This window comes from Arvicanthis niloticus, chromosome 13, assembly GCF_011762505.2.
Source record: "Arvicanthis niloticus isolate mArvNil1 chromosome 13, mArvNil1.pat.X, whole genome shotgun sequence".
NCBI lineage: Eukaryota > Metazoa > Chordata > Mammalia > Rodentia > Muridae > Arvicanthis > Arvicanthis niloticus.
The window spans coordinates 57,926,772-57,940,914 of record NC_047670.1 but is presented as its reverse complement, the minus strand read 5'-3'; the positions used below and the strand labels follow the sequence as shown (position 1 = coordinate 57,940,914).

Genomic DNA, 14,143 nt, shown 5'->3' with positions numbered 1-14,143 from the left:
TCCTGTCCCTGACCCTTGGCTCTGGATTTTGCTGGGAAAGATGCTAAAGTGTTACATTTGTAAGACAGTCACTTAAAGATGGATGGGAAGTTCGGGCAGCAGGAAGGCCACCGGTCTTAGGGTTTCTATTGCTTCTACGAAACACCATGACCCCCCCCCCCAAAAGGGGATTTATTCAGCTTACACTTTCCATAACGCTCACTGTTCATTATTGAAGGGAGTCAGGACAGGAACTCAATCCCAGAGGCAGGAGCTGATGCAGAGGCCATGGAGGGATGCTGCTTACTGGCTTGCTTCCATGGCTTGCTCAGCCTGCTTTCTTACAGAATCCAGGACCAGCAGCCCAGGGATGGCTCCACCCACAATGGACTGGGCCCTACCCAATTGATCACTAATTGAGAAGATGCCTTACAGCTGGATCTCATGGAGGCATTTCCTCAACTGAGACGTCTGCCTCTCTGATGACTCTCAGCTTGTGTCAAGTTGACACATGACCAGCCAGCATGCTACCTCTGATGAGATGGTTGGGATGTGAAGACCTGGTCCTACTAGGGCAGAAGTTCAGGTGGTGAATGTGAGTTTGAGTTTGAGAGCTCTATGGTTGGAACAAGCTGCTTCTAAAAACTGGGGAAAGCCAGTGGCTGGAGAAGCTAACTAGGCAGTGTTCGCTGCATAAACATGGATAGCCTAAGCACAGAACCCCATTGTCATGGAGGTCAGTGGAACTGCCCCCCCCCAAGCCTCACCCTAGTCCCAACTCCAGAATTAGATAATGTATTAGTCAGGGTTCTCTAGAGTCACAGAACTTATGGAGTCTCTATATAGTAAGGGAATTTGTTATGATGATTACAGTCTGTAGTCCAGCTCCCCAACAATGGTCATCTGGGAATGGAAGCCCAAGGATCTAGTAGTTGCTCAGTCCCACAAGGCTGGTTGTTTCAGCTGGCCTTCTATAGAAGTAGATTCCAAGAGTTGTGCTGGCAAGTAAATGCAAGCGGGTGAAGAAGAGCGAGTCTTCCTTCTTCCAATGTCCTTATGTAGGCTTCCAGCAGAAGGTGTGGCCCAGATTGAAGGTGTGTGACACCACACCTGGATCTGGGACTTGCTTTGTCCCAGGCTGATTTTGAACTCACAGATCTCCTTGCCTTAGTCTCCTGGGATTCATAGCCACTATGCCTCAAGCTCTCCATGCCAAGATCCAGGTCAGAAACGTGTATCTCCCAGCCTCAAGATCAGGATCACAGGTGAGCCTTCCAATTCTGGATTGTACTTCATTCCAAATATAGTCAAGTTGACAACCAGGACTAGGCATTACAGATGCTTTCCTTATAGTCCCATGTACTGGAGGAAAACATATTTTAACAGCTTCACTGTCAGGAGGAGTCAAGGCCTTACAGGCAAGACCCCTCTGGCCTGTTCCTGTACTCTGCATAACTCAACTGGCCCCAGGACTGAGGCTAAACCTGCAGCTTTAAACCCTTTGCCCACCCTGGGACTGTCTTCCTCTTGTGCACCTAGAGGTAGGGGGCAGTGTGTGTGTGCTGTATGCAGGTTGTGTGTGTTGCATGCTGGTGGTCTCTACTTAAAAAGGGCAATTCTACAGGGCAGTGGTGGCGCACACCTTTAATCCCAGCACTTGGGAGGCAGAGGCAGGCGGATTTCTGAGTTCAAGGCCAGCCTGGTCTACAGAGTGAGTTCCAGGACAGCCAGGGCTACACAGAGAAACCCTGTCTCGAAAAACCAAAAAAAAAATAAATAAATAAATAAAATAAAGTTGAGAAAAAGGGCAATTCTAGACCCACTCCTAGTTCTACTACCAGGACCAGGATGCTTCTCCAGTATCAGATGCAGTGCTGAACCCTAGGGCTTTCCTGGATCCTGCCTAGCTTTCCGTTGAACCCCGATGCCTTTTTTTTTTTTTTTTATTTTTTTTTTATTTTTAATGGCCGACTGGGCAGTGGACCTGTAGTCCAACCCCTGGTAGCAGGGAAAGGGGTTCCAGTTGTAGAGTCTATGTCCTGAGAATGGGGACAGTCCAGGTTGAGCAAAGCTCAAGCTTTGCCAAGGCTTCAGACATAGGGCATTTCAAACTAGCAGCCTGGGATTCCTGAGCCCAGCTTGTAAATATTATGGGAAACTAGTTCTTGTCTCTTAGTAAGGCCTTCCTTTCATAACGTGTACATTTTCAAGGGAACATGAAAAACTGACTGACCCAAGAGCATCATGCTTTTATTTCTAAAAAAAAAAAAAAAATCTATTTTTATGTGTATGAGTGTTTTGCCTGTATACATATATATGTATATATGTATGTATGTGCAAGCAATACCCTGGGAGGTCAAGAAGACATTGAATCTGCTGGCACTGGAGTTACGTGTGAACTTCCATGAGGGTGCTGGGAACCAAACCCAGGTCCTTTGCTAGATCAGCAAGTTCCCTTAGCCGCTCAGCAATCTGTCCAGCTCCTACATCAGATGTGTAGTCCTGGCTGTCCTGGAACTCACTCTGTAGACCAGGCTGGCCTCGAACTCAGAAATCTGCCTCTGCCTCCCAAGTGCTGGGATTAAAGGCGTTGCTGGGATTAAAGGCGTGCGCCACCACCGCCCGGCCAGATTTATTTATTTATTTTTTTAAAAGAAGCTTTTGTGATTTTGTGGTCAAACACATCGTACATCAGGCCAGTCTCTAAGTTCTATCGATGAAAAAACTATCCCATGGGTCAAACACTTAACAAACCAGCCAAAAACAGCCAAACCTAACCGCAACTACAGTTTATGGAGCTAAAGCAATTCAGAGAAACCGCTCAGAGTACCGACTAAGCTTTCTATTCTTGCATCATAGAAGGGGTCGGGCAGATCGCGTCACCCAGGCATCCCGCAAAGTAGGCGGGTCGCCTTAGATGGCAACCTTTACCCGTTCAAAAATTCGTCTCACATAAGCAGTGAGGACTCGGGCGTCACCCCGAATCGTTATTTTCCTTACTCATAAGTTTAAGGCATGAGGAGCTTGCCTACGTTCCTCAAGGGTAAGAAATTATATTCTTATTTTAAGTATGGTGAGTGTCCGCTCGTCTGTTTGACTAAGAGACTTATCTTCTTGATAGTTTTTTTAGTGGTTTGTGATTTGTATCACTTTAACTCCTCATTTGCAAAAGAAGGAGGGGGTAGAAAAGAGTACATAAAGCTCCAGACTTCTATATGCAAATTAGAAGTAAGCACCGCAAAGGCTCACGGGGAGAGGCTCCACCCCTTCCGTTTCTAGCTTCGTTTGAGCTGTCGCGAGAGTTGGTCGTCCAGGTGTCGGAAGCTGTTCATAACTCCGGCTGAGGGGCGGGTTCGCTGCAGACGGTCTTTCATCCGCTCTCCGCTAGATTGGCGGCGCAAGATGGCCGATATCTCTCTGGACGAGCTCATCCGAAAGCGCGGAACGGCGACCAAGGGACGGTGAGCGGCTTTTTCCTTTATTCGAGGCTCGTGGGGCTCGCTGCTTCTTGGGGTTTAGGGGCGGAGGAGGGAACAGCCTGGAGTGCGGCGCCGCTTGCGCCCGCCCCCTGCATCCACCGCGCTCCTTATTGGCCGGGCCGCGCGGGCCAAGCCGCTAGCCAGTCCACTGGCTGCTGGGCCCGGGAGTCCCCGTCGCAGGCGAGCCGAGGGCCGGGCAGGCCCGGGCCTTGCTCCCGGGGGGCTGGGGCTGGGGCTGGGGGATCACGGTGGCGCAGTCTCTGCTCGGCCTTTAGGCCCTTGGCGTTAATAGGGCGGACGTTGAGCGAAGGAGACCCCAGCCCAGAGCTGTATGTGGCCGATCCTGTTGCTTCTATCATGCCACTGTGATTAACCCGAGAGCTTTTTCATATGCGAAGTGCCTTGTTCCTTTCACTGTGTCTGTGATGGTTTTTCGATGGTTTGTTTTCTTGAGACGGGGGTCTCACATAGCCGGAGCAGGCCTCGAACTCGCTCTGTCTCTGAAGCTGGCCTTAAACGCCAGGATCCTCTTCCATTTCTCAAGTGCTGAGGTGACAGGCGAGTTTGTTTCTGTTCCAGAAGCTGGCTTCCTCCATGTTTTCCAGGCTGGTTTCAAACTCCCGATCTCAATCGATCCTCCTGCCTCAGTCTCTTGAGTAGCTGGCGCTCCTGGCGCTCCGGTATTGTTTAATTATCTTATACCCATTTCACAAATGGGAACGCTACAGCCAGAGAGAAAGACTTTTCCCAAAGCCACAGAGTGCCCCTGTTGGCTGAGTTGGCCTCAGGCAAAGACAGAAAAACAGTTTCAAGAGGGTGCATTGCCATTCACTGTTGTATATGCCCTGGAGTCTTAAGTGAGACATTCAGACTCAACAGACTCTTAAACATCCGTAGCCATTTCTAGCTTTTATAAATTTGCAGTGTGAAAAAGTGATAACTTAGCCAGTGGTCAGGCCTCGAACTCGCTCTGCGCTGCTGTAGCTGTTAGGTTTCCTAGACACTGATCTGCTCAGCTCTGCCTGTCCTTCCATATGCCTGTGTCTTGTAAACACTGCTGTCTCCCAGACTGAAACGAAACGAACTCCCCTCCAGTCTCAGTCCCACTCCCGTCTCCACCCAGCTCGTCTCCACCCGGCTCGCAGCCTGTATTGTCACCTGTCTTCTGTGTCCTAAGGAGATAATCCTTAAGAGATTGACAGCCACAATGATTAAGCCATTTAAAAGTTTTGAGACTTTTTATTAATGGCCAGGCCAAGAGTAAGTAGTTGGTGACCCTGCTAAGGGGTACATTGTTTTTAAAGACAAAACCAATTACATCAGTGCTGGGGAGGTCACATTAGTGAAGAGTTTGGGGTGGCCTAGTAACATGTTTTCATGCAGAGGTCAGCAGTGTGTTCCAGAGACTACATGATGTTATTTTATGTACACTTCTTCATGGTTAATTTCATGTCAAGCCTGCATAGACATCAGTTACATTGGTTCATACTTTTGCACCAAGGGAGGGTCATGGACATTCCCAGAATCGATTCCAAGGCGGATGTGCTGTTGATCGTGGAAGGCTGAGAACTGTTTAGGCCAGTGGTTCTCAGCCTTCCTAATGCTGTGACCTCATGCTGTAGTGACCCTATCCATAAAATTATTTTCTTTGCTACTTCATAACTAATTTCCATAGTGTCGTGAGTCATAATGAATCTGTTTTCCAGTGGTCTTAGTTGACCCCTGTGAAAGTGTCGATCAACCCTAAAGCGATCTCTTTCTACCCAAAGGTTGAGAATTGCTAGTCTAGGTGAACACAAAATATGGAACCCATTCATTTTATTAACACCGCTCTGCTCCACTGTTTTGTCAACTGTTGTCCGTGAATACAACTCTCATAGATCTTCATTCAGGTAAATGGTGTGGAGTTGGTTCTGGTTTGTTCAACATACCTGAACCTGTCCAGGCCTTACAGGTTGCTAACTGTTCCCAGGTTCTGTTGTTAGATGTTTCCCCTCAGTTCCTGATGCTTGGTTTGTCTTGGGATGTGCAGTCTTATATGAAGCAGTGGGACAGCTTCAGGGGAACCAGCCACACACACATGTTCCCCTTGTCACATAGTGTTCTTGTAATGGTGTTAGCATGTTGTTCAGAGTACTGCTTGTGTATGAGAGGCCATGTTTGCTAGCTGTGACGTTGCTCTGACAGTACTTGAGCTAGTCAACCAAAGGGCTCATGGTTTGAGGTGACTGAGTGGAGAAGTAAAAGGACAAGAATGCACCCTTACAAAGGAAGTGCCCTACTTCCTGCTTGTAGGCCTTGTAGCTAAATGATAGCCCATTTAGCCATGAACTCATCAGTGGAGTAATCTGTTGGTAGGGTTAATCCTTCATGATTCAGTCACTTCTTAACAGCACCATCAAGTCAGGCATGGTGGCACACACCTTAAATCTGAGCACTTGGAGGCAGAAGCAGTTGGATATCTCTGAGTTCAAGGCCTGCTTAGTCTACATAGACAGTTCCAGAACAGCTAGAGCTACATAACAACCCAATCTACCCCAATTCCAACCCAAAATAGAACCACCATCTAGAAATCAATACTTCATTCTAGTTCCAAACCATAACTTTTTTTTTTTAAAGTTTGTACCATGTTAGAACTGATGGTGGGAGAGCATGCCTGTGATCTCAGCACCAGGGAGGTAGAGATAGGAGGCCTGTGGCCCAGCATGAGCTCCATAGACCCTGTCTCAGAAAACAAAAAATGTACCTTGTAGTAAGTGTTGAGAGAAAGTGATGGGGGTGTCATGGAGCTCTCCTTATAGAAAGAGAAGTCAGAAACTGCATGGGGAAAGACTAGGTAAGAAGGAAGGCTCTGTAGTCAGGTGGCTAAGGGTTTAGTTCTGTTCCTTCCTTTCCACACGTTATAGAACACCGCCTGTTTCACCAGGACAAGGGCTTGCTAGGCAGTGGCTTTCTTTGCTGTCACTGTTGAAGGCTTAAAGAAAAATGATGTGATTTTTCAGTGTGAAAATTTTGCTTTTATGTGAAGATTGGATTGGGATTGGAATATTCTGGAAGACTTGAAGGCAGTGCAAGGGTTAAAACTTCCTGAAATTCCATTTCACTTGCAGTCAACAAATACTAGATTGGGGCTCCATGTCAAATCTGTGAAGAGTCTGAGCAGTTTCAGTAAGGAAATGTCAGTTCCCACAGTAAATGCTTTCTTTAGTGCTTTCTAGAAGGAATCACTCACTGTTCTGGCAATTTGGGTTTGTGTTAGTGATTTAGAGTGTGTGGCTTCTGGGGCAGCCATTCTCCTCCTGGTAGGTATGGCAAAAGCCAGAGTCCCTACTAGGGAAAATAGTCTTCTTAGGCTACCTGCTTATTAAGCCCTCCTTACTGTTTACCACAAGACTCTGTACACCCCAAGGCACACCATGTATAGTCAGAACCTGGGGATCGGAGTTACAATCCAAGGGCAGCACCAATCTGGGAGCAAAAGCCTGTGTAGTTTAGCCAGGTTGAAGAGCCCAGCACAGACTGCATTTGTGGAGCCAGTGTCTTCCAGAGCAGAAAGTCAGTATTACCTGGGCCCCCTGTTAATCATGAAAGACACTTTGATGAATGGGTATTTGTAGAATGGGAAGAGTGACACTTGGTTTGTCTCTTGTTGAGACCCTGATGTCCTACCTACACTGTCTCTTGTGATTTTAGGTTTGAAGGACCTATACTGGGCATCAGCTTTAGTGCAGGTACAGGCTGTGCCCCTGTTGATTTCCGCCTTAGATGTGAGAGTCTCTGATTAAATTAGCTGAGGCAGTCCTTCTCTCTAATTTGATTGGTCTAGTTTTTGGGAGCATTGCTGGTCTAGTTAGGGGTGCCAGAGTTGACCAGCTGAGCTTCATGACTCATTTGAGGAGTCTTTGGAGCTGAAATGGGTGGAGGAAAGTGGATTTTGGTTCAGATCTACCTTCTAGACCTGGCCCCAGGATTACTCCTTGTTGAAATAAGCTGAAGGAAATGTGGCTTTAAACACAAAAAGCAAGGGGGGAGAAAACTTTTCAGTAAAGGAATGTCTTGTCTTTATTACTAATTGGGTTAAACTGTATTTGTTTTTGTTTTGTTTGTTTGTTTGTTTGTTTCGAGACAGGGTTTCTCTGTGTAGCCCTGGCTGTCCTGGAACTCACTCTGTAGACCAGGCTGGCCTTAAACTCAGAAATCCACCTACCTCTGCCTCCCAAGTGCTGGGATTAAAGGTGTGCGCCACTACTGCCCGGCCATATCTGTTTTCTTTGTATAAAAATTATCTCAGTGTCAGTGGTTAAGAGCACTGGCTGTAGCTCTTCCAGTGGGCCTGGGTTCGATTCTCAGCACCCACATAGTAGTGTATAACTGTGTACCTCTAGTCTCTAGGGGTCTGGCATCCTCTTCTGGCTTCTCTGGGCACTGTTTGCACTTGGTACCAAGACATACATTCAGACAAACCCATAAAATAAAAGATAAATAAAATCTTCAAAAACAGTAACAACCCCTGCCCCCAAATGGCCTCAGGACCAGTAAGATAGATCAGCAGGTTAAAGAGCCTTTGTCACCAAGCCTGACAACCTGAGTTCCATCCTGAACTCCTGAAAGTTGTCCTTTGAGCTCTACAGTTGTCCTGTGGTGCATACATGGCCACACACATATACAAATAAATGTTTTTTTTTTTAATGATGTCAACACACACATTATCATATTCCCCATTGTGTGTTTAAATATAACTCAGGGCTACTTTCTTGAGCCTCTTTTGTATCCAGCATCTGGAGCTGGCCTTGGCTCTGTCTTCCACAGAACCAGAAAGGCAAGGCATTCTATTCCTTACACATCCTCGGTGTTTGCCAGCTTCTAGTTGGAGGAGTAGGAAGGGTCCATTGGACAGCTGCCTTTCATTTGGTCTACAGTGTCCCTTCCCAGGATCTCAAGGAGTAGTTGGGCCGCTGGAAAGCTACTGCAGAGTTGCACTGCGGATCTTTTCCAAGGTGGGGCAGCTAAGAGTCCTGCTCAGGGCTAGAGAGAGATGGCTTATCCGTTAAGAGCATTGCTCTTCCAGAGGTCCTGAGTTCAATTCCAGGCAACCTTTTGGTGGCTCATAATCATCTATAATGTGATCTGGTGCCCTCTTCTGGCCTGCAAACATACATATAGGCAGAACGCTGTATACAAAAGAAAAAAAGAGTCCTGCTCAAAGGCACCCTCCCTTACCTTCCCAAAGACAAACATGCAGAATGTATTTAGGAAACTCAGTAGTCCCTAAAATGGGATGTGAGGCTGCAAGCTTAGAGATGGGGTGAGACTAGGACCCCCTCCCCCGCCCCCTTTCCAGGGGAAGGCTTTGTTAGTCTTCTGCAGTTCTGGGGCGGGTAACATAATTGACTGTTTGAGAAAGCCTGCCCCTTAGCTGGAGTGTTTATTTGAAGAATTCCTGATGACTAATGCCTGTCTTGTAACCAGTGCTGCTGCCTGCTGGGATGAATAGCTGTCTTTTCATGCAGAAAGAGGAGATGTGATTATAAAAAGCTGGGGCACAGAAGCTCCCAAAGCTGTGAAAGGAGTTGAAAGAATGCCTGTAACTAGGGAATGAATGCCTCAAATTGCAAAGTCACTACTCCCAGCAGGAGCAGCACCTACGTCTCTAACTGCCAGATCCTCCTCTCCACAGACACACCCTAGGTGTACATTTTTCAAGTAGCATGCATGGAGGTGGCCTCTAGGGTTATGTTGACATGGCCGGGCTGAGCTGTTTTCATTACTGTCCTGTATTTCTCAGTATATCCCTGTCACCAAGCAAGGCATTACTATAGATTAAAATGTCAGTCCAGGTTGTCTTGGTGACTTCTATGTGACCAGTGAGCACTTTAGTCCAGTGTTCTTCATATATATTCTCATCCTGATCAAGAGAATGTGCTCTGTCCCTGAGTAAGACTAGAACCCTAAGATGTTGCTCCACCTAGGGACAGTAGTCATCTTTACTTTGAAACGTTAATAGTGGCTGTTTGTTGGTGTTTTAAATAGAGGGACATTCAGATCTATACTTCACCAGTAGTGCCTGGGATTAGGATAATCTCCCTGAAAATTACAGCAACCCTATTTACAAGCTTGTGGTGTATGGTTTAGTGATTTGTTTGATTTTAAAGATTTGCCTAGCCACCTTTTTGCAGCACTAGGAGGCAGGGGCAGATTAATCTCTGTGAGGCCAGCCTGATCTACATAGTGAGTTCCAGGATAGGCAGAGCTACACCAAGAGACTGTCTCAAAAAAAATTTTTTTTTACTTTATGTTTTTGGTTATTTACCTGCATATACATGCGCTCCTGGTGCAGAAGGGCCCATCAGACCCCCTGGAGCTTGGATTATAGATACTTGTCAGCTGCCAGAAGTGGGTGCTGGGAACTAAACTCATGTTCTCGCAAGAGCGGCAAGTGCTCTTAGCCAGTCTCTCTCTAGCCCTTCCCCCTTTCTTGACAGTAATCTTTTATTGCTTAAATGATTGATGAAATGAAATGGATAACATAACTTTGGAGAGCAATATTGATATTATAGTGTCTCGAATATCACCAGATTCCCTTTGTTTGTTTGAGGCATGAGGCAGAGAAGCAGACAGATGATCTCCACAGGCTAAGGCTACTTTCTTGGAGCAGTGAAGGGACACAACCTTCCTGAGGGGTGAAAGCTGAACAACACATTTAAAGAGGGTGGGGACATGCACACATATGTGGGTAGGTATCAGAAAGTTGGGTTTTATACTGGGCATGTGGCCTCTGCCCGTGGAGCAGACTAGTGAGACCGGGCTGAACGTTCTTTATGGCTAGGGGTTAGAGCTCCTTACAACCTGACTTACTTTATGACCTGAGGCTATTCTGAAAACTCTGGAAGAGTAAAGAGGGGGTAGTGGTTATAGTTTTATGGAGGCTTCTTCCAGCTGGGGCCTGTGTGACAGTCTCAGTGGGGGTGGGGGATGTTGAGGTTCCTTCTAGGTGGGATAGTGGCTTGTAGTGTTTGTTGTAGAAGTTTGGTGAGACAGCTGCAAGAGCAGGGACCAAAGAGTAAAGTCAGCACAGTCACAGTGGCTGGGCTGCCAAGGGGGGCTAATCCATGGTCCCCAAGCAGTCAGGTGTCCTTCCTGTCTTCTCTATGTTTGGTTCTTTCTAACAGTTGTTTAGTGTTTTCTCCATTGGGCCAGATTGGTTCGTATAAAAACATTTTTCTCTTAGGAAGGCACAGACTATGCCTCCCTTTTGGCAGTCCTTAAGTCCTCTGTGGTTTTTGGAAGACCACTGCAGCCAGGGAATCTTAGATTTTGTAGAGTGATGATGCTTTGCTGTACCAGGCTCATCTTGTTGGTCAGCTGGCTGTGTTGTAACTGTTGGAGGCCCATCACTTGTAGGGTGAGAGCCATTGGGAGACCAGGGCTTACATGGAAGGGTAAACACTTCAAAGACAGGGTAAAAAAAATGTCACTGTGAGGATGAGAAGGATGAAAGAAGGGATAGGGAGGATGCAGGGTGGGAGGAACTGAAAGCCCATATTTAAGTATTTGAGAGCTGCTAAGACAGAAGTTGATTGATGTAGAAAGACTTCAATCCATCTGTTGTAGTTCTGTGTAGGCAAAAAGGGGGATGGATTGGATGGTGGATCTCTCTTCAGAGATCACCCAAACTGTTTTTAGGGGGTTACAATGCAAATTTCTCTGACAAAGGGGACAGTATAGAAAGGGAAGCAGTGGGGCTGGAGAGATGGCTCAGTGATTAAGAGCACTGACTGCTCTTCCAGAGGTCCTGAGTTCAAGTCCCAGCAACCACATGGTGGCTCACAACCATCTGTAATGGGGTCTGATGCCCTCTTCTGGTGTGTCTGAAGAGAGCAATGGTGTACTTATATATATAAAATAAATAAGTCAATTTTAAAAAGAAAAAAGAAAAAAAGAAAGGGAAGCAGTTAGAGTGCCTCAGAGGAGGCTCCATCCAAGGGACTAGTAAAACTCAACAGATGGCTAAGATCCGGAAAATCAAGAGGGAATAACCATACAACCTTGTGGGAACATTAAGAGGCAAAATTAACATAAATTTTGTTTAGTAAGGTTAAATCTGGTACAACTGGCCAGATTATAGACCAGAGTTTTGTTGAAGGATAAGGTAACTTTTTTGTTTGTTTGTTTATTTTTGGTTTTTCGAGACAGGGTTTCTCCCTGTAGCCCTGGCTGTCCTGGAACTCATTCTGTAGACTAGGCTGGCCTTGAAGTCAGAAATCCGCCTGCCTCTGCCTCCCAAGTGCTGGGATTAAAATAAGGTAACTTTAATTAGCAATTTATTACATCAGACTCCTGCATAAGGAAAAGCACCTGGAAACTTTGAAAAAGAAGTTTAATTTAATGCCAAATTCAGCATTTAGTTGACAATTTAGAAGAGAAATAGAACTCTATTGTCGTTTTTATAGGATTGTCTATCAAAGTTTTCAAAGATACCACTTGGTTAGAATAAATATCCAAAACTAAGTTTGATGGCAGAGTATCTGGCAATGTCCTTTAATCTTGGAACTTGGGTGGTTAGGGTATGGACCGTGGAATCAGCTTTTGTTAAAAGGAAGAATTGAAAGCCAGAATAAAGAACATGGACAGTTGAAATGGCATATAGGGCCTATACCAGTAGGAGGTAGGCTTACATACAGGTTTCCCCTGTTCACAGCCTCCTCAGATGTCAGTTCTGGAGACTGAGAGCAATTTGCCTCTGTTGTTTGAGGCATTTAGAATGTGGCTGTAGACTCTGAAATCCTCCAGGCAGAGAATTCATTCTCCTGTCACATGAGATGTGAGGAGTAATTCATCTTCACTACAGGTAAGGAGGGTTTTTTTCTTGTTTGGCCTACAGAGTTGGAGACAAGAGCAGCAGACTTTGGCAGGCCTTGTTTTCCCATGCATCCTTATTCTGTAATGAGTCTAGCATGCATCTTACTCTGGTGGGGTTGTGTTCCATCCAAGGGAACTATTTGAGACTGCTGACATGCTACATGCAAGTATATTATAAATGTAGCCCATTTTACTCATTTTTTTAGCCATTGTTTTAAACTTTTTATTGGTGTGTGTGTGTATGTGAGAGAGAGAGAGAGAATTTCATCACATCATGCACCCCAATCCTACTCAACTCCCCATTCCTCCATATCTATCCTGTTGTTGTAATCTCCCCCCTCCAAAGAAAACCAAAAATAGAATAAATTTAAAGAAAAAGAATAAAAAATTTTCCTGTGAAAGCTGTGATGTGTCACACAGTATGCCGTTTTTTCCAAACGCCTTTTACTTGCATATGTTCATTGCAGTGAATCATTGATCTGCTCCGAGGCCTCTGGCCTCTGCTACACTATCAATACTGGATCCTCACCAGGACTCCTCTCAGCCTGTTGGTGCCCTGCGTCATGGAGATCCTACAGCTTTGGATCTGCAGGACCAGTCCCTTCACATACTCCAGCAGATGATATATGGGGTGGATGCTAGGGTGGGCCAACTCAAAACCCTGGATCAGGGCCTGGATGGTAGCTGACTTGATCAGCCTGCTAGTTCTTTGATCATGCCACCAGGATCAGTTCTCCAGAACTGTGCTGTCTCATGCCCTTGGGGCTCATTGTACCTACATCATCAGGGCCAGCTCTAGTGTGTTGCCCAGGTGAGGGGCAGGGGCAAGCTCTCCAGAGTGCCGAAGCCATTGAGGGACGGAGCCAGCTCTGTACAGCCTTGTGAGATCAAAATGGTCCTAGGTGGCAACCCAGAACAGGGGTGTAACCATTGGTGGTAATGTGGGCCATGGATATCAACACAGAACCCCACTACTGCAGGGCCAGGGACCCAGGCAAGGCTCATAACCAACTTTTTCATTAAAAAAATATTATTTTACATTAAATAAGTTAGAACTTTAAACTTGTTTTTAAGTTATTTGATTCAGGCTTAACTTTGACAACACATACAGAAGACTATATATGAGAGAAATAAATTAGTCTCTCCCTCCAAACTTGTCTCTAACTGAATTACATTTGTACTTAGTGTGACTACAAACATAGTCTTTTATGCCTTAAAGAATTTGGTAATTTATCAGGTTACTAACCCTTAACTTACATGTCTTACAATAAGTAACTTCTAAGTTAGGATTTTAAGGTAAGCATGGTGGCACATGCCTTTAATCCCAGTACTTGGGAGGAAGAAGCAGGTAGAGTTTGAGGCCAGTCTTTTCCACAGAGCAGATTCAGGACAGCCGGGACTACACAGAGAAACCCTGTTTCAAAAAAAAAAAAAAAAACCCAAAACCAAACAAGGATTTTATAATTTTTATCTGTTAAGTTTATCTTAAAAATTACAATTTTGAATTCAAGCTCTTTTAATATCAAAATAAGCTTTAAACTATAGATACAGTCCTTGGGGAGACTAAAAGTTAACAAAAGATGTAGACACATAATCTTTAAGTCAGATTTTGTTAACATGAATAGACCATTATAACCTTAGGGGTTTATACGTGCATGAATGGTTTTTTGTTTTGTTTTGTTTTTGTTTTTGTTTGTTTTTCGAGACAGGGTTTCTCTGTGTAGCCCTGGCTGTCCTGGAACTCACTCAGTAGACCAGGCTGGCCTCGAACTCAGAAATCCGCCTGCCTCTGCCTCCCAAGCGCTGGGATTAAAGGCGTGCGCCAC

General features: G+C 45.6%; 1 protein-coding gene and 1 non-coding gene across 2 annotated transcripts in view; one reads left to right on the top strand and one right to left on the bottom strand.

Annotated features, from left to right (window-relative positions):
* Positions 1 to 2,845: 2,845 nt before the first annotated feature.
* On the bottom strand, positions 2,846 to 2,996 carry LOC117719453 (U12 minor spliceosomal RNA). Its single transcript, XR_004608177.1, has one exon. It is a non-coding gene; the product is annotated as a U12 minor spliceosomal RNA (small nuclear RNA).
* Positions 2,997 to 3,263: 267 nt separating this feature from the next.
* Positions 3,264 to 14,143, top strand: part of Poldip3 (DNA polymerase delta interacting protein 3) — a 30,768-nt gene continuing 19,888 nt past the window's right edge. The window contains exon 1 of the mRNA XM_034516556.2: positions 3,264 to 3,440. Coding sequence (XP_034372447.1) covers positions 3,382 to 3,440 — 59 coding nt within the window. The 5' untranslated portion in view covers positions 3,264 to 3,381. The remainder of the gene's footprint in view (positions 3,441 to 14,143) is intronic.